This window comes from Gymnoscopelus braueri, assembly GCF_963280865.1.
Source record: "Gymnoscopelus braueri genome assembly, chromosome: 14".
Taxonomy (NCBI): domain Eukaryota; kingdom Metazoa; phylum Chordata; class Actinopteri; order Myctophiformes; family Myctophidae; genus Gymnoscopelus; species Gymnoscopelus braueri.
In genome coordinates this window covers 16,794,778-16,816,272 of record NC_137619.1, presented here as the reverse complement: position 1 = coordinate 16,816,272, position 21,495 = coordinate 16,794,778, and the positions used below count along the sequence as shown (strand labels likewise).

The 21,495-nt window shown below is 41.7% G+C and overlaps 1 protein-coding gene across 1 annotated transcript; it reads left to right on the top strand.

Moving 5' to 3' along the window:
* Positions 1 to 305: 305 nt before the first annotated feature.
* kmo (kynurenine 3-monooxygenase) lies at positions 306 to 21,402 on the top strand (the record flags this gene model as incomplete). The annotated part of the gene is made up of 15 exons (XM_080449612.1): positions 306 to 430; positions 1,312 to 1,381; positions 1,549 to 1,646; positions 2,569 to 2,658; positions 4,226 to 4,274; positions 7,264 to 7,351; positions 8,980 to 9,145; positions 9,859 to 9,930; positions 12,350 to 12,471; positions 13,236 to 13,383; positions 13,474 to 13,531; positions 14,747 to 14,829; positions 19,608 to 19,709; positions 19,805 to 19,864; positions 21,262 to 21,402. Exons 1-15 carry the CDS (start codon positions 341 to 343, stop codon positions 21,400 to 21,402), a joined length of 1,437 nt encoding a protein of 478 aa, XP_080305738.1. The 5' UTR covers positions 306 to 340.
* Positions 21,403 to 21,495: the final 93 nt, after the last annotated feature.

Below are 21,495 nucleotides of genomic sequence, written 5' to 3'. Positions count from 1 at the left end.
GATGTTTCTGTTATAATGTGAGTGACCAATAGCTTTAACACAAAATTGTATGTGGTATTTAACTTAAGTAACTTAAGATGGATAGTTATTGCTTTAACAGACTTATTGGGCTTATGAAAGACGAACATGCGGGGTCATTGACATAAAGTTACTTACACAAGTCATTCAGTTCATTGATTGGTTTAGTTTATCTGCCAGTTTTGTTTACCTTTTAAAAAAGAACAAGAGACAGACCAATCACAACCGTCTATCTACTTGATGAGATCCACCCTGCCCTTCCTCCACAACTGTGGTACCATCGAGGCCATTTGTGAAGCACTTCGCCACGAACAGATCTTGCATGATAATTCCAGAGCATACCGAACACACAATGGACCAGCAAATCAAGTCAACCAAGAAAAAAGTGGTGGCTGTAGTAGGAGGTGGATTGGTAAGACGAAAATGAAAGAATTTCTATGTTGTTGTTGATTGACAGACACATGGCACTGTGCTATAGAAAGATTCTGTATGCTGTGTAAAATTCATTTTGTGGATAGGGTTGTGATGTTAGTTTCTTCACTGTAAATGTAAAGCACCCAACCACTCAGAACTAACTCAGATGTAAAAGTAAAATAATGCCACAATGTTGAAATACTGTTACAAGTAAAAGTCCAGAGTTCAGAATTTTTCTATGGGTACATTTTCATGCCAATACTTTTGTACAGTTATAACTGTACAAAAGTATTGGCATGAAAATGTACCCATTGCACAATCATATGGATTGTAATGAGTATTGCATTAATGTGTTCATCATCACTATGTCGCATCTGCCTGGGACTGATTATAATTGCTGCTGGGTAGCTTAACCTACAATCATAATTTATCAGTTAGTGTATGCTTTTTAAAATTAATGTCTAATTAAATCTAAATCTGCAAAGTAACTTGCTGTCAAATAATTGTAGTGGAGTATGAAGTATGATATTTGCCTGGGCTGTAGTGGAGTTGATTATAAAGTATTACAAAAAATAATTAAATACCCAAGTAAAGTAAAAGTACCTCAACATTTTTCGTACAGTACTTGAGTAAATGTACTTAGTTACATTCCACCTCTGGTCCTAACACCCTCTTTGCTTGGCTAAATCAATACAGAGCTGACCAGACTGGCAATGTAAGCAATGCAAAGCCTGCCTGTACCAGCGATAGTCTAATGTACTGTTGATAATATGAAGTTCCTGCATTGCCTGGTATCCAATGAAGCCTGCCTGGTATGATATGCACTCTGTGGTAATCTTTTCATAACTCTTACAGTATATTCATTCATCCACCCCATAGGTTGGTGCGTTGAATGCCTGCTACTTTGCCAAAAGAGGTTTTGAGGTTCAAGTCTTTGAATCTCGAGAAGGTATTTGATATTTGTGTTGTACTTGGAGAATAGGCTGGGAAAATATAACCAATATTCTATGCAATATACAGTGCACATGCAAAGGATTGAGAAAATATAGACATCCATCAATTGATTACAAGTACAGAGAAGTTATGATAGTTAATATTTTGTCTGATTCTGGACAGATATTCGCCAAGCCAAAATTGTAAAGGGAAGGAGCATCAACCTGGCTCTGTCCCATAGGGGACGGCAGGCTCTAAAGCAAGTGGGAATGGAAGAGACGGTATGTGTGTGTTTTTTATTGTACCAGTGAAAATATATACAAAAAATTAAGTCCTGCACACACTGTATCACCTCTGCTCTGCTTTGGCTTTTTAAAAGATCAATGTTTTGGTCACACAACTTTCCTCAAGATAACCTTTATCTTGAGGAAACGTTTATCTTTTTGAGTCGATGCAGAGGTGATCCAGTGTTTGCGGTACTTCTTTTGACTTTTTGGCTGTACTTTTGTGGCTTTGGATTCCCTGCATCACAGAAAGAGAGTAAAGCAGTTCGGCGTGTGTGTTGATCTGAACTTACTAGTGAAAATATACCCATACCCTTATGGGTCTATTTGGTACCATAATATCCTACACACTATTGTACTGCCAGTGTAATACAGTGTGTGCCCTTGTCTCAAACAACATAATGAGAAACTGGAGTGGAAGTAAGCAGATGGGCATCCTGTTTATGTTTAGCTGTATTCTTAATAATGAAATATACAAAGTGTGAAAATAAGCCTCAGGGAATCCATCCACGATGTACTCTTTGCTTTACAGTCCGTTCAGATGTTTAGTTCCGCTGTCTGAGGAGGGCAATTATGATCTTTTTGTGGGTCCACCACGTTTGGCGCACCATGTATGTTATGCACGCTTGGGAGCCCTCTGAGTCAGATGCTTGTTTTACACTTGCATGACTTTTCAGCATGACAGAACAGGGTTTGCTTTGTTGGCTTTTCAAATAAACTTTCAAGGGCGGCCATAATGGGAGATAAAAGATACTGTGTCCATGACCTAGGTCATGACGACGACCCTTCTTGCGAACAGAGCGTTTACTACTTTTACCAGTCGTCTGCGGTTGGAAATATACATTTATTTATTTATTGCAATATGTATTACAATTTTAACCATCTGTCTATAAAAAAAATATTCTGTTTTCCCCCTCAGATTGTCTCCAAGGGAATCCCCATGGATGCTAGAATGATTCATTCTGTGGGTGGGAAACTGTCAGAAATCCCTTATGGCAAGAAAGGCCAGGTAATTACAATTAGTTTACCAGCAGTATCAGTTAATTGCAAAAGAACAAGTGTACAATGACTCAGGTTATGATTACGTGAAGACATATGTGGAGACTTATGCTTCATTTATGCTCCATCATACAGCTCCTAAGCCGAAAGGATTGGACCCTTTTTTAACTGGAACAGACTGACTTGCTCGATAAAAGGTCCCAATGGTGACTGTACTCCTTTACTGAAAACTAAATCAAGAACTTGTATCACTGAAGCTCAATACTGCAACATAATAGAGAAATATGACATGCACCTCCATCAGTATCAGGACATTCAAAGGCAGTTTTATTCTGTTCGGAATGTAATAAACAATGCCAAGCCTTAGTAAATACCACATTTCTCATGAACAGGGTCACAAATATAGGTTGCTAATGACTTTGAACTAAACTCAACATATCATAAATAATTTTCTGAACCATGCTCAAACCGTGCACGTGGATGCAACAGTAACGTCCCTGTCATATAGCAGGATACATTGGCATCGGATAATTAACCACACACCTGCATAATTGCTCAGTCCCTGATGGAGAAACTGACTCCACAGACAAATTGTGACTAAGATTGGTCTTCAGTAAAGGTCTATTCGCTATTAAATGCATCTGTGTGCGTAACAAAAATAGCTGAAAAGGACTTACATTAGGAGACAGTAGCTGCACCTATGATACATAGACTGGAAGATGGAATGACACATGAATCTATCTACAACCGCAATCTCTGATCTTGAAAAAGAGGAGAATGAAACTCCATCGGATGCTATTCATTTGAGTATGGAATGAAAGTCAACTTACAGAGACTTGACATTAAGGCGTATAATGTTTTTTTTATAATATAGTCCTATTTTTTGTCAGAGTTATGTTATTGTTGGTGCCCTGGTGGATCACCACATTGAATAATGTTATCGTACTTCCCATGAATACAAGAACGGTCGCCCTGACCTTGGAACAGGGTTTGACAGTTATTTTGCGTAACTACTTCCTAACTTACTGTTATGGGCTGTAGTCTGTTCTCACCAAGCGGGGTGAGCGTTCCACATCGGCGGGGCGAGTGTTCCGGGCGACCTTTCCGCAGCGGCGGGGCGGGGTGAGTGGGCCACCGCTGGGGGCGAGTGGGCCGCGGAAAAAATGGGGCCGAGCGTGTTTTGGGGCGAGCGTTCCGGTTACCCTTCCCACAGCTGGGCCGGGTCCAAATCCAACCTGTGGCTCTGTCCCGCTCCCGCCTTTTCTGTATCTCTCTTCATTGTCTCTCAAGAAGAAACTCTGATTGTTGAGTTTTAAGCCTGAATTGAATTGAATAGTCTAGCCAAAAAATGTCCCTTGAGAAAAGATTGTTTGACTGATGAAATTCAAAACATCATGACTTCTTGTTTGCAATAGGTATATCAGCCTTTTAAAGTGGATTTATGAATAAAAAATATCTAAAGTGTGTGCGTGTAGGTATTATTCCTGCCTTACCACAGTGTCACAGCCTTGCTTGTGAAACTGCTATAATACAGCTATATGACTTTACTGAAACCTAACCGCTTGTTTTCATTACAGTACATCCTATCAGTAGACAGAGCCAACCTCAACAAAGAACTGCTAACAGGTAGGAACAGTAGTAGCATCTTTTTGTCATGTGGCTGGTGTAACATTGTCTGGTTTTGAAGGCTAACATTTTCCATTATTACCTCGGAGTAATAACAAGGAGATGTTTAATGTTGCTTTAATTAATATGTCAGTGTAAGACAGAATGACAGGAAGTTACTGAAATGTTCTTTAACTCTTAATTTCACATTTAAGTAGTACACTTTTAGGGGATTTTACATTACATACTACTCCAGCAGTGTCTTTTTCTGTCAAAGATTGCATAGATATTGATTAAATATATCGAAAACTCTCATTCTGGTGTAAAGAATGCCTTACAAATCGAAAGAATGAAGTCTGTATTCCTCCTCGCTGAATATTATGTGCAACTTTACTGCAGGCGCGTACGGTGGGTTCTAACGCGGACCGGGCAAGATTATTAATGACTCCCCCCTTCCCCCCGGCCCCCCACCCACTGCGTCGCTGGCATGTACGCGCGTGAAGCGTGCGCGATTTTTTTGCTTAATTAATTCATTAAATGACCATAAAACAACATTAACAACACTCTACCCATCCCTCAGTGTGTTCCATCCTCAAATGTTTTACTTAAGTAAAAGTATCAAGGGTTAGAAAACTTTTTTTTCACATTTGAAAACATGTGAAATGGGACCTTCTGCATAATGAGTAGCCTACTTTTACTTTTGGTACTTTAAATACATTTTGATACCAATACTTTTCTACTTTTACTCAAGTACATTTTGAATACCTTACTTTTACTTGTAACAGAGTATTTTTACATCGCAGAATTGATACTTTTGTTTAAGTAAAAAATTTGAGTACTTTTTCCACCACTGGTATTCAGTGCATGCAGTGACTGTTAGTGCACACAGGACGCGGGAGTCGGGACACAGCATAGCAACCCTTCATTTCAATAAGGGCAGACAGCAGAGCCAAAACCTGCAGAACATGTTTAGCACAGCCACAGACATCAGGACTTGTTTATTAGAGGCAATTAGCATGTCTGGCTGGGGCCGTTTTTTTTTTTTAAATATATATATATATATAAAAAAATAGGGGAGCAGAGTTTTCCAGACCGGGCCATGGCCCCATTGGCCTCTATGACGGTACGCCCTTGCTTTACTGTAGACTAGACCTTTCTCTACTGAGCTGAGCTTAATTTCCATTTCAGATTCCCCCATGGTTTACAGAATGCTGTCCAAGTCTTTAATGTCCACAAAGAGTTAGTTATTAAGGGAACGTGAGTTCGAGTGCTTTTGTCAGCGATAAATTAACAAGTTCTTAACTAGGCTTAACAGGTTCTTTTGTACAGAGGTTCTTTAAAGGTTCTCTACTGGTTCTTAAGCTTATTTTACAGATTTGCAGATTGTCAACAACAGTGTTTCTCTCTGTCACGAGCCACTTCACCATGCCACTCAGACAGTAGTGATGTAATCATCCAGATAAATATCAGACATGCTTGAAAATGATCGGGGTGGCAAATGGGGAGGCAAATGGGGAGGCTTAAGATTGGATCCTTGAACATCTCAAAGTAAACTAGAGGATAATCTTGTCAGACAATCGCTGATATTCGGTACGTTTCCGACCCCCGTTTCCGACCCCAAATCTCCCCGATTATCCGGTAGTACGGGCTGGGCTTACAAATTATATGGAAGGGGAGAACAGGTTTTGTCACCTATATGGAGTTTTCCTTTATTTTGCTGTCATAACAATCCTGTTGTTATATACCTGTGATATAAGGACAACAACATTAACAACACTCTACCCATCCCTCAGTGTGTTCCATCCTCAAATGTTTTACTTAAGTAAAAGTATCAAGGGTTAGAAAACTTTTTTTTCACATTTGAAAACATGTGAAATGGGACCTTCTGCATAATGAGTAGCCTACTTTTACTTTTGGTACTTTAAATACATTTTGATACCAATACTTTTCTACTTTTACTCAAGTACATTTTGAATACCTTACTTTTACTTGTAACAGAGTATTTTTACATCGCAGAATTGATACTTTTGTTTAAGTAAAAAATTTGAGTACTTTTTCCACCACTGGTATTCAGTGCATGCAGTGACTGTTAGTGCACACAGGACGCGGGAGTCGGGACACAGCATAGCAACCCTTCATTTCAATAAGGGCAGACAGCAGAGCCAAAACCTGCAGAACATGTTTAGCACAGCCACAGACATCAGGACTTGTTTATTAGAGGCAATTAGCATGTCTGGCTGGGGCCGTTTTTTTTTTTTAAATATATATATATATATAAAAAAATAGGGGAGCAGAGTTTTCCAGACCGGGCCATGGCCCCATTGGCCTCTATGACGGTACGCCCTTGCTTTACTGTAGACTAGACCTTTCTCTACTGAGCTGAGCTTAATTTCCATTTCAGATTCCCCCATGGTTTACAGAATGCTGTCCAAGTCTTTAATGTCCACAAAGAGTTAGTTATTAAGGGAACGTGAGTTCGAGTGCTTTTGTCAGCGATAAATTAACAAGTTCTTAACTAGGCTTAACAGGTTCTTTTGTACAGAGGTTCTTTAAAGGTTCTCTACTGGTTCTTAAGCTTATTTTACAGATTTGCAGATTGTCAACAACAGTGTTTCTCTCTGTCACGAGCCACTTCACCATGCCACTCAGACAGTAGTGATGTAATCATCCAGATAAATATCAGACATGCTTGAAAATGATCGGGGTGGCAAATGGGGAGGCAAATGGGGAGGCTTAAGATTGGATCCTTGAACATCTCAAAGTAAACTAGAGGATAATCTTGTCAGACAATCGCTGATATTCGGTACGTTTCCGACCCCCGTTTCCGACCCCAAATCTCCCCGATTATCCGGTAGTACGGGCTGGGCTTACAAATTATATGGAAGGGGAGAACAGGTTTTGTCACCTATATGGAGTTTTCCTTTATTTTGCTGTCATAACAATCCTGTTGTTATATACCTGTGATATAAGGATTTTTTGGTAACACTCTCCTCTCCTCCTTTAACCACAGCGGCAGAGATGTATCCCAATACAAAGTTGAACTTTGACTACAAACTGTTGGACTGGAGCGCTGAAACAGGGGCAATGACCTTTGCCGGGTAGATAACTGATTTTATACACATGAACTCAAGCAAACATATGCATGCGACACCTGCACACACAAACATGCACTCATGCGCACACACACACACCCCCACACCCGCACCCGCACACACACACACACACACACACACAGACACAGACACAGACACAGACACACACACACACACACACACACACACACACACACACGCACACACACACACACACACACACACACACACACACACACACACACACACACACACACACACACACACACACACACACACACACACACACACACACGTTAAGTGAAACAATGGGGGTAGGAGGCAGTTAGGAAATATAATTACGAGAGTAAACACTACATTATCCTGGGGGTAGGAGGCAGTTAGGAAATATAATTACGAGAGAAAACACTATAGTATATTATCCTGGGGGTAAGAGGCAGTTAGGAAATATAATTAACAGTAAAAACACTAACAGTACATTATCTTTTGAAGATAGTCTATTCAAAGACACATAAGCTAAACCTCGAGCCTGTGTTTTGACTCCTGCTACCATGGATCGTACTGTATGTTCTGCCTTTATTGATCGTGCTCCTTTAGGTAAACACAGGTCGCCATGCATGTGTGTTGGTAGGTGGTGATAAACGGGCTGCTTTTAAGCGTGTGACATTTTAGTAGTGCTATAATTGGTTGTCCTTGAGGTAAATGTGACATGATCTACAACCAGATTAGCAGTGAAATACCTGCAGGTGGGTTTTGTTGTGGGATTTAACAAAGCCACGTGGTGAATAATTAACATGGCATGTAAAGCCACAGTGACTCAGTACTGTGACTCTCTTACTGATTATGCAACATATCTAAAACAGGTACCCAGTAAAATACGTCTCCTCCTTTCTAGTTTTAGCAACAGGTTGTCATTTCTTCTCTGTAGTGTGACATACGGTATATTGTTACTCACTGTAGTTGATATCCAAGGCAGTTTTATGGCAAAAAGCCTAGCCTTAGATCAAACTATCATAGATGTATTTTATCGATTTTGACATTTTTATAAAAATGTCAAAATCAATAAAATACTTCTAGTATAGTCTTGATCTAAGGCTAGCAAAAAGCTAATAAGCCTTTATTAAGATGGCTATTTCATAGTTTCAATACTAGGCTGTTTGTGCCGCTACACGTATTGTAACCCACGTCTAACTTAACATGCACATGTACTGTTTTTAACATTTTCACCATGAAATAGCACTCCAGACCTTTTCTAGTTTCCAGTATAAACCTGTACCCCCCCCCCTCTCTATACAGTAAAATCCTCAGTGTACAAATGGAACCAAATGGACCCGTAACATTCGTACACTGTCTTACATTAACACAAGGTGCGTACAGTACGTAGCTTACAGTATCCCTTCTATCTATATTTCTTAAAACGCCCCACAGTAATGGACAGTCTGAATGCTCAATTAAATGTCCAGTGGCTCAGCACAGCAAGGAGCTCTCACATGGGAAGCCAAATTGGAGACAAGCACCACCAGTTCTTTCACACAAGTGTGCTACATTTTGACGTAGCTGTGTCATTGTAATGTTACGGTTCTCTTTAAAAAAACGATTTCATCAACCTTCCATGACATGGGGATGTCTTTCAGGCCTGATGGGGCCAAGGAACATATCAGCGTAGACCTCATTGTCGGCTGTGATGGAGCCTTCTCTGCCATTCGCAAACAGTTCCTTCGAAGGAGCCGCTTCAACTTCAGCCAGACTTATATCCCCCATGGCTACCTGGAGCTGACCATGCCACCCATCGATGGAGAGGTCTGTCCACTACCGCTGTTCCAGGCTATAGGTCTGGCATGCCACAGTGATTTGATGAAGGCTGTCTAATTTCTGGCTAGTGGCTACATACAGTAGGCAGAACATGAAGCTAACATGCCACGGTTCTGGGTTTGGTTCCCACTGCTATCACTGCTGTCAATACAAATGCACGGTGGTAATGCACTTAACCACTTTAGCCGTACACTATATACTTTGTACAAATAGCGCAAATAGCCGATCTACAAGCTACCATTGTGAGCTTGTAGATCTGCAATTCTCTGCAAAAATCTGCAAAAAAAATAATTGAAATTGAAAATGAAAATAATACGCTCATGATCTTTTTGATAATTGATGAGATGCTGCTCAGCCACTCTATTTATGTTCTTTATATTTTCTCTTTGGCAAATTTTGGTACACAGCTAAATCCTGTGTTAATTTCAGTCTGATGTGTAAAGGAGAACAGTATCTGCACACATAAACCAAGCAGGTGAATACACCCTAGCACCAAATAGAACTATCATTAGGACAAAAGCTAAGTTTCACTGCAGCACTGCTATACACGTGCAGATACAAATGTAATAAGCCTTAGTTGACGTTGCGGTCAAAGGGATTTCACTCTGTATATTTCAAAAAATATTAAATGAGTTAATGTATGGTCATATTTTGTAACCATCATCAAGGTTTACGCCCTTGTTTTCTATGTTGTGTTCCAGTTTGCAATGAAACCTCATTATCTGCACATCTGGCCACGGAACACATTCATGATGATTGCGCTGCCCAACTTGGTGAGTTAGCTTCTCTGTCATTTGCAGCGGCATAATTATTACGTATTGTATTTGGGAAGTGTGAGCTATAGTAGACAATAAAATATAACAAAACCATAACCACATGACAGTGATTGACCCTTGGGAGGTCACGGCACCGCTAATCCTCCTTATCTTTAGTACTCTAAATTGAACTCAAACCTAGTTCCCACCTCAGCTCATAGAAATCCCTCAAGCCACCACACGCTGACTCATCAGAACCTGGTGTCTGCTGTCTCCCAGGGCACCAACCCTACTTTACACTTATCAGGCTTACTCAGTATTTCAAATTATTGTTTGCTTTTAATTACTCTGCTCTCTCTAGTTATGCCACCACCAGCAATAGTGTGGCCGGACACGTTTTGGGGATTTCCGAAAATGTCCGCCCGGAGGCATTATGATTTCAGGTTTTCTGTACCTACTTCCCATTATCGTGAATACTATATCTCAGAAACACCTTGAGGGAATTTCTTCAAATTTGGAACAAACTTCTACTTCGACTTAAGAATGAAGTGATTTGATTTTAGTGGTCAAAGTCAGTGACGGCTTGCCTATACAGTTTGTGGCCATTGTATGGTGTTACACAAAAAGTGGTGCCTTCAAACCTACCGAATGTCACAATCCAATAGGCCCGCTCCTTTGGGGGCATGAAGCACCCAGGTGGTCTCCTTGACTTCAATGTTACAATAATATCATTCCCCCCTTTTCTTTTGTTTAATCCCAGCCATTTCAATGCATGCTCAATGTGATTCCTGTGTGCTAGCCCACAGCTTGATAAACCTGTTTTATGATTGGTTCTCACTGACAACTAAAAAGTTAATATCTTATCTTAAGTTTTACTTAATACTTACCATCTGTGCCTAAGATAGAGAGAAATAAATAACCTTGCTGCCGTGGAGATGCCATGGTAACGACGACACTCCCTAAAGGGAGAACTTTGGTGTTGATGGATAACAGCAGCTAACTGGGCAGATAATAGCATACCCACAACTCCCAGTCCCCGTAACCTTTATCCATCACTGGCACTGGAGAGTTGGTTAGCCACATGTCCCTACATTTGGCCCTTTTTCAACCTTATCTTCATATAATTGGTCCTCACTAATGCTCTTTATAAGATTTCTGTCTACTAACTGTACGTGTCCTGTGGACAGTTCAGAAATCTGCCTACCAATTACATCATCTGTGGGCATTCCAAGCATATAGAAACTACAGCCTTTCCCCTCCTTGAAAATTAACATGATGAAATAGAAGCCATTGTCCTTGCGTTAATAAAAAGTAAAACAAAATAAAAGTTTTAAATTGTCTTTGAAATGACCAAACCTGTCTACTGATGATGTTATTAGTTGGCAGGTTTCTGAACTGTCCACAGCCCTCCTCTGAGACACAGACTAAGTAAATGGTTCCATCTTATAATCAGCATTAGTGAGGACCAATAGTCCTATAAGTACTAGTCCTATAAGTATCAAGCAAGCTATAATAACAACATTAAAAAAAAAATCCAAACATGATTATATGCTTATTGGTACATTTTCATAATAATAAATACTACACATTTGGGCACTGGGAAGTCTACTAGTTTAGAGAATGATCAATAGCGTGAGCGAAAATGAAACGCACAAAGTGTCTTTCGGTTTGGGACCATTTCACAAAGAAAGACGATGACAATGTTGCATCTCTCTCTACGTCGTCCTTCATTGGCGTCTCCAGTCATCTCGATTCTCCATAGATCTGGCCAGCTCGTTTGTACTTTCTACACCAGCACTTTTCTTTAGCACATCCACATAGGTAGGTGTCGGACGTCCTTTTGCCCGTGTGTTGGTTCCCACAGTACAAGCTTTTTGGCAGGGAGTTCAGTCGATGGTAGTGACCGGCTAGTCTCATCCTCTTGACTGCTGTCTTCTCTGATACACTTGGTAGCCCCGTTATTGATAATGCGTTCCTCCTGTTTGATGTTCAGTACCACACAGAGCATTCTGGTGTAGCACCCGTCCAGGGACTTCTGTAGGGCTTGCGTCAGTGTCCAGCATTCACAGCCGTAAAGGAGAATGGACTCCACAGTCGCAGAAAATAAACTGATCTTGAAGGGTCGGGGGAGGTTGGATTTTCACACCTCCGCAGTAACAGCACGGTGAATACTGATGTGGACAAAGCTGCGAGAGTCTGGGCATCGCTGCTTGCAGCTTAAATTATTCAATTATTTGTAATAACCGTTAATTGATTATCCGTTAGTGACATCCCTAGCATCTGACATGTACTGTATGCTCACATTGCATGATACAACGTGTTATATTTACATTCGGAAACATTACATCCATTAGGGCCTCTGCATGTGCACCAGCATGTTCGTCGTTCGAACATGGCCAACTCGATGTGCGATTGTGTCTGTTTCTTTCTAATCTAGGACAAGACTTTCACCTGCACCCTCTTCATGCCCTTTGATGAGTTTGAGAAGATCACCACAGGAGATGGAGTCATTGAATTTTTCCAAACATACTTCACAGATGCTATACCACTAATAGGAGTGTAAGTAACATTTCCACACTCTCTCTTCATCCCTTCATCTCTTCCTCCACCCCTCCTTAATCTCCTCTTTCACCCCCCCCCACCACCGACTAGCTTCTCCTTTCCCACATCTACCTCCACCCTGCCAATCCAACCTCGAAACACTTTTCATTTTCCATCTTGCAGTCGCCTCTAACCACATCCATGGCCACGTTCTGTGAAGTGTGAAATTGCAGACCTACAGTTACATGGATAAGAGTGATGAGGTTTTAATTTGAGGCACACAGTATGTTGCAGGTGACAGGGAGATAGAGGATGAGGTATGGAAACGGACGAGGTGTGTAATTCATTTGCTTCCTCTCCGGGTTTACTTCATTTGGAGCGCTCATGCATTAAGAGCATTAATGAGCTGCATGGTTGTTTACTTTTCAAAGTAAACTGACTCCAGCAGCTCACGGAGACCTCGGCTCATTCGGTTTAGTCAAAAGACATGGATTCTTTTGAATTACAGTATGAAAAAATAAAAAGAATAATAATAATAAATATATATATACGTTTGAACACCTTTCTCCAGTGGAGAAGATGCAGCTGTTAGAATTAAGATTGGATGACATTTTGCAACACATTAGTTTGTAAACAAAGTTCTATATGTATTTTGTAAGTAAAATCCTTAGTGTATTTTAACTCAGAAGAGTGTACAAAAGGTTTGTTTATTATAGGTTGATTTTGTTCCAGAGTTAAAAGGATTTTACTGTGTATTCTTGTATTTTTTGTGTGCCTTGCAGTGACGCACTCAAGAGGGATTTTTTCCGACTGCCAGCCCTGCCCATGGTGTCTGTCAAATGCTCACCGTATCACATCGACGACAAGTGTGTCCTCATGGGCGATGCCGCCCACGCTATAGTGCCTTTCTATGGGCAGGGGATGAATGCTGTAAGTAATATAAAACACATAATGACACAGCTACAAAAGATAAAAGGAAATTTATTTGGGATCTCATGGCAGTCAACCTTTATTTTGCAGGGATTTGAGGACTGCCTTGTCTTCAATGAAGTAATGGATCAGTTCAACGAGGATTTCAGTGAGTAATATGAGTGCAGATTATCAAAGTCATCTAGGCTTTGTCTCATTGGCAAAGAAGATCCTATGACCGAAAATATGGCTGATTAGGAGAGTCGCATTACAATAGGAAGCATAGGATACATTCTAGTTATGGTCCTTGATTTTGCTAAATTCTGAGGAAACAGCGAATCAGAGCATAGTTAAACACAAATATAAGGGGTGAGTAACTGTTATAGGAAAGAAATGGTAATACCAGGCCTACGCCATGGTCTCTTGATTCTATAGATAGTATTCAGATTGTCAGAGCTTATCATTATCAAGGCCAAGGGTGAATAACATCAAAACATGAAAGCAGGGCCTTACCTAATAGTGAATATGAGATACGTTATTTGACATCCCATAAGGCTGTGCGGCGAGGCCATCAATCCTTACAACCTGTTATTTGAATGGTTTCTTTAATTCCAACTTTCTCAGCACTTATTCTCTGCCAGGTCAGGTACGTTATCGTGGCCTCCTGGTGGCGCTATAATAGGCCAATGTGAAAAGGGTGGCCGTTTCTTCTTAGGCCTTTCACGGCAATCGGACACTGCATTCATGATTAGAGGCATTTTGTTCCAAAAATGTGTTTTGCTAAATTAGACCTGCTGGTGGCGCTATAACAGGCCAATGTGAAAAGGGTGGCATTTCTTCCTGGGCCTAGTGGGAATGTGCGTGTGAAATTTCACGGAAATCCGAAGCTGCGTTCATGATTTGAGGCATTTTGTTCAAAACGAACCAATCCTGCAAACTTTGGAAGGCAAGGATGATGGAATATAGGAAATATAGGAAATCGGACAGATCCGTGTTGATCACATGACTATAGAGATACTGTGTACCGATTTGCATGACGTTTGGATAAAATCTGTAGGAGTAATGGGAAAAAAATGGGTTTAGCACAAATCGGCCTCCAGGTGGCGCTATGACAGGCCCATGTGAGAAATTTGGACAGGGGGTAAAACATACTCTCGCCATGCCTTTCGGCCTGGCGGAGACAATAACAGCATTGGACCAAAGAGCTGAGGTGATATAATAGGATGTATCCTTCCAAATGAGACAGAGCCATAATCAATAGAATTTGACTTTAACCCAGCGTCACAAACAATTGCAGATCCAGCAAACATAAGCATAAAGCCTAGGCTATTCAAAGATCAATCAATTATATAAATACAATACACTCTCTCACAACTTTTCACAGGTGCTGTGCTTCCCGAGTACACCAGAGTGAGGGTTCCAGATGACCATGCAATTGCAGACCTAGCCATGTACAACTACGTTGAAGTAAGGCAGATCATTAGCAGCTTGCAAAACATTTCTGAATTCACAACATTCTGCACAGTACATATGTCACAGTACGTTTGGAGAACCAGTACGATTGAAGACAGAGCGCTCGTTTTTAGGCACGGGGCTCCTTCGGGGCGAGGCGGGGCTTTTCGAGACAGGGTTTATTAGCGAGGCTCGAGAGGAGGAGAAGGAGGACGGCGCTGCGAGGCGGGGGGTTATTACGCGAGGCTCGCGAGGAAGAGGAGCCTCCTCCTCCTCCTCCTCCTCGCGTAATAAACCGTCCCGTCCTCTCCTTCTCTCCTTCTCCTCCTCCTCGGAGGAGAAGGAGAACGCGGAGAGGCGGGGCTTTGATGCGCCGAGCGGACCTGTCTTTTGTTGTTCCCCCCCACATAGCAACCAGGAAGCTACGCTAGGGGAACCATAATATCTATGAGGGGAACGCTGAACACGCGTTCACACGCACACGCTTGTCCATGACGGAGGCGCGCCGATTTAGTGGAGCTTGAGGCCGAGGAAGCGCGCCCTCGCGCCTCGAGGCGCGAGTGCCCGCGCTGACCGGCCGACGCTCCACTAGTCGACTCAGCGCCGTTTGATTTGTAAACCGATAGGGACAGAATAGTTCTTTTCATGGATCACTGTGTGTGTGTGTGTGTGTGTGTGTGTGTGTGTGTGTGTGTGTGTGTGTGTGTGTCAGGGAGAAAGTAAAACAAAAGCCAGAACACAATAAAAGTATCTAAACAGTCCTGCTTTCAATAAACCAAAAAAAGCATGAGCGCGTGCGCGTGTGTGCGTGTGTGTGTGTGTGTGTGTGTGTGTGTGTGTGTGTGTGTGTGTGTGTGTGACTGTGTGTGTGTGTGTGTGTGGCCATATATGTTTGTGCACAAGCCTGGCTTGTGGCTCCCTCTAGTGCTGGGTGGGTGGTAAAAACGAGCGCGCTTTCTTCAATCGTACTGGTTCTCCAATCATACTGTAACACATACACCAAGCATTAACGACTTCTGCACCTGTGAATTTGAGTAATTCAATCAATATCACATAACCCTGGCCTGTACTTTAACCAAAGTAATCAGATGTGGCCCCTGCATGTCATCCTTTCTTTAATCCAGAACCTTTATTTAGCCAATCTCTCACTCCGTTCTGCTTTCATTATTTATCAATTACTGCTTAAGAGTATAATTGAAGTGATTCATTGCCAGCTGCGCCATCTGCGCCATCTGCCAGACTCTGTGGCTGTGCCTAGAACTTAGTGGCTCTAAGACAAAAGTTGAAGACACATAAATCAGAAGGTACCCCTGAAAACTTTCATCCAATATGTCATTTATCATCGGCTAATTAACACTGATTGCATTTGCAGGTATTTCTGCGTGTTGTTTTGCCTACTAGAGACATACGGAACAGCTACACAGTAAAATCCTCAGTGTTATTTCCGTAGGTTGTACAATCCAAAAATTGGATCATGATACAAAGGTAAGAAATACAAAGTTAAGAAATAGCATTACAGAGGCACCATCAACAATGAACAACAGTATACAATAGTATACACCTACTACACAAATAGCCTGCACTATGCAGAATAAAAAACCCAAGGTCACAGTGTCATCACAGTATTCCACCCAAAGCACAATCCAGTAGGTATTCATTCAAGCAAAAGGTATTCATACAATATTATGGTCTCTGTCGGGTGGAAACCTCACATGTCCAAAACAGTTTTTGCCCGAAAACAATTAACTGCAGACCAAAACAATCCACAGTTACAGTTGTCAAAAAACGTTTTGTTTTCCATTTTAAGGAATATGCCTTGTAAGGTTTGTTTTTGTGTCTTTCAAATATGGATTCATTTATTTGATGACTTAGAAAAAGCTATTAGTTCTACGCATAAATGAAAACAAACAGCAACAAATAATTGTGTATGCTTGCATGCGTGCGTGTACAGGGCTAATCCCCCAAACCACTGGACCAATCATCAAGTGTCTTGTCCACGCTGCCAGTAGGACAAGAAAATATGATCTTTCTCATGTGTTATACCTTTTTTTTAAAGATTTTTTTTCCTAACAGTACATAAGTGATGTCATAGACTGGTCACATGGAAGCATAGAGTTAACAAGACCAGGAGACCTGGTTCTGCCAGACCCGGAATAAGTACTAAGATCAGAGCACTACGTCACGGCTAAGCCGGACTTCACATGACGTGTCAGCCTGTGTCTATGCCCATGTATGGACGAAAGGGGGACAGACTTTTATAAGCCGGACTTCACATGACGTGTCAGCCTGTGTATGCCCATGTATGGACGAAAGGGGGACAGACTTTTATGGCTGGGGCCTAAGGGCAAAGGGGGCATGCCCATGTATGGAGAAAACAGGTACAAAGCCTCATGTAGGCCGACCCCTTGGGTCTGGCAAAAATAATAGAGAAGGCACCCGATGTCCCATCCCATCCACTTGCATTGAGTTGCTCACACAGCGCATGGGCCGAAATCACCCCTTCTTCCGGGTTGAGAAATGTGGTGGGCGAGGCCTATTTGAGGCTTCTGCGCGTCACTTCTGTGACGCGTTTTGCGTCATGTGACTCAATGAATGTGTGCCTTTACCTAAACTGGCGTGGTGGCAGCGGTGATTGGACTCATCATGCCGAAAAAGGATTTCATACCATAAGTCTCTTGAAGAGACAGTCGCACTGTGGATTTATTCTACCGTCAGAACACGAGTGGATTACAAGCGTGCAGCGTGCAATATGGCAACGTCACTAAGACAGAATCTCCTGTATACACTGTTACTTGACAATGAGTTCGCCCCGTTCCTTGTTGACGGTGCAGCGTGGGAGAAGACTAGAGCGTCTCCACACAGAGGCTTCACTGACACGACCATTTCTGCCTGACTAGATTTTCCACCATTTTGCGCTTTCTACTGCTACAGATTTTGTCCAAAGCGTCTCTCTGGAGTCATGTGATACGTTGTACAAGTCAGATTCTTCCGATTTTTTTTCTTCAGGAGGGGCCTATTTACCAACAAAATGCCATAAAATCATGTCCGATCTGCCCCAAATTTCAACTGCACATTAAATAACGTAGAGCCAATAGCGATTGTTGCATAAACGTGATTTAATTTCCAACCAAATTAGAGATAAATGGTATTGTGAGCCATGTGACAATGACTGTCAAACAGGGTTTTGATACTCCATACGTTTGCCTGTAATTGTCCTCACAAATTTGGGACACTCCCGTGAGGCCTTGCGTGAGATATGGTCATCACTTCCTGTCATTCAATTCATTTGAGTGCTCTGTGTCAGTCAATGATAATGTTGGAACACAACCAGACAGAAATCAGAAAGGGCCTCATTAGTCTGACTACTTACCCTACAAGTTTTGACATTTGCTCTTAGCAGTAACCTAACTCCTGTCCTGTGTTTCATTCTGACTGGCTGCTGTTGCTGCTGTGACACCTGAATCTCTGCTTGATAATAAGCATTGATCATTAATTTGAATCAGCTGTGTGGAGGGAGATCTTGTAGGGAAAGTAGGCAGACTAATATGACTCTTTTTTATTTCTGTCGGGTTGTGTTCCCACATTATTATTGACTGACATGGCTCACTCATATGAATTGAAAGACTGACAACAGAAAGCGATGCCCATAATTCACACACCCTCTTTTCCCCAGTAAGCTCCCTAGGAAACTTGCACCTCTCCAAACCCGCTTTCACTTCTGCCCATAGGAGGCGCCACACACATGAACAGTTGCACTGTCTATCGTACAAACTCTATTTCCCTTGCAGCTTCCTAGTGTCCTGACGGCTGCACCCCACGACTAACACAGCCTTGGGTAGGCAACTTGGCCTGGTGGAGATCTACGCTCAGAGCAGCGCCCTTTTCTAGTTATGGGTCTATTTTTACACTCAGTTACAAATGGATAATTTAACACTCACTGTATATGCAGATATAGAGTAAGGAATGTCCTACATTTTTAAATAAAACTAAAATAACCGATAATAACGGCAGTCTAGAATCACATGAAGACTTCAGATTGTTTTCACAATTTTCAAACATTCTTTTGGCCACAGTGACACAGGGTAAGGTCAAGCGCAGCAGGTGCAGGGACATTGAGAGACTGACTCTGCTGTACCCAATCAACTGTGTGAAATAACGTGAATGCTCTCCATCACGACTGGGCTGACTGGCTTCTCTCCTTATCCACCTGCGAGTTAAATCTATCATGCGATGCCAGTAATTGGCCTCAGGCACTGTTGCTGCTATATGAGACTCTAATTTACTGTACAACATCTCATCAGGACTTATAATACCTGATTCCATCTCCCCCACGGTTATTTTAAACTTGAGAGAATAGAAGAGGCTCATTTTGTTTGCTGACACGGTAAGATGAAAAAGGGAATTGGAAGTGTGCAGCACAGATGAGACGAGTTTTTGTTTTACCACATGAACACTAGCATACCTATTCTGGGCATAATAGGTGAATATTTGGGGAAAGTAGCCAGTCCGCAAGCTCACAATGCGTCATTGCGACATGTTGTGAGCTTGTAGATTGGCTATTTTTGGCAAAGAGGTTTGGTGTAGAGGGAAAAGAGGAGGGGACCGGACCAAGTATAGACCAAGTATATAGGCCCTATATACTTATACTCTATATTATAGGGTATAAGTGGTTGTGCTCTATGGAGGTTTTTCAAATGGCCGTAGGATTTATTTTTGTGAATCCACTTAATTACTGTACATCTGAGAGACAGCTGGTTCACATTCCTAACAGATGTACCCTTTTGTTTTTACAGATGCGAGCACACGTCAACTCAAAGTGGTTCCTCTTCAGAAAACATGTCGATACCATCCTCCACTTCCTCATGCCAAAGACAATAATTCCCCTGTACACAATGGCAAGTTTCTCCTATTTCACAAAACCAAAGGTTTATTTTGTTTGGTCCATCTGAAAAGCTCTTATTGTTAATCTGGCATTCTTTGTCCCACTCAGGTCACCTTCACCAGGACAAGGTACCATGATGCAGTGAAACGCTGGCACTGGCAAGACAAAGTAAGACAAATGTTTGCTCTCTTGGCTCATTGACATTCAAATTTATGGAATGAAATTTTAAGACCATTGAAGGCCTTTCTATTGCAATCCCCCTGCACTCTTTTGAAGTAGCAGTGTCATCAGAAAAATTGACATTCGCCCTCCTAGATTAGCATGTTCAAACCAGTGGTTTTCTAAGTTGGGGCCCCCAGAGGAGGCTATTGGAAAGGAGTGAAAGATAGATGAATAATTCACAACGAATCAAGATGTGATGCATTGTGAGCTTGTAGATTGGTTGTTTTTTCTGTAAGCCATTTTGCAGTACAGTAGCTAGGGAGGCTGTAGCCCTGGTCCAGAGCGTTTCTCTCAGCAGTTCTCTCTAACGCCCAAATAGTTAGTAAACTCCACTGCGCCCTCTACAGATCTGGTCAATATAAATTACCAGTGACCATATCTGTAGAGGGCACAGTGGAGTAAATAAAATAATTTCCATCTGGCGGACATATTGTATTTTCTGCCCAATAAGTATATTATACAGAGAAGGTGGGTGCTGAGAGGCTTCCCACCGTGGATAATAGACTTTCAACAACACAAAACAGCCTTTGTTTGGGTGAGTAGGGAAGTACTTTTGTTTATTTTTACTACAGTTGGACCCCTCGCAGGGCGGTGGAATTCTTTGTCTATAAGCAGAGCTGAGCGCCTGGCAGGGCATTAGAGAGAACTCACTAACACTCTGGACCAGGGCTAGGGAGGCTGCAGCCAGAGGCTATGGTTATTTGGGGGTCCTTGGCATTAAAATGTCTGGGAACCCCTGGTTTAAACTGGAGAGCAAAATACTGTATTGTCCTCACAGAGCATCCATAGTAAATATGTTATTGGCATGTCCATCAATCATTCATGGAGTGAGTTTATTTTTTGCACGAGAGGCTTGATTAATGTTACCGCAATCGTGTTAAAGTAATCATTTCCACAAATGCTACGTTTTACATGTTTTAATGGTTCCACCAAAACAGATATTTTTTGATAATCTTCACTCTTTCATCAGTTTTCAAAAAAAAAATGTGACCGAAAACAGTGTGGAGGAGAGGCCCACACATAGAGGAAAATGTGCGTTTTGCTAAATATCCTTAGCGTGGACGGGGCAATAGTTCAATAAAGAGTGCATTTTAAGCACACACAACACAAAAGTATTCAGATCCATGTTGCACCAATGTATCATGTCTGCACACTTGTAATGCCATAAATGCTTTATTATTGCACATATTATGTGACACCTCACATGTGTTGGAGTGTTGCCATATATGCCATATGACGAGAGAAGCATGCACATGCTTTTGACCTTTTTTAAAAATATGACAATATACACAAGTGTACTTGAACTTCATGGCGTTACAGTCTGTATGACTCTTGTTTCACAGGTGATCAACCAAGGCCTACTATGTTGTGCTACAGCTACTATTCTGGGAGGCTCGTACCTGGTCATTAAATATCCGCCCGATATGTCCAACATTACCATTGAGAAAATGTGGAGCAGGATGCTAGCCCTAAAAACCTTCTGAGCATCTGCAAACTGTGCCATCTCCAGTCCAAACAAGGAGAGCAGTGAGAGCGTTTGACAACGAAAAGACAATGACCCAATTAGAGTTTGATTG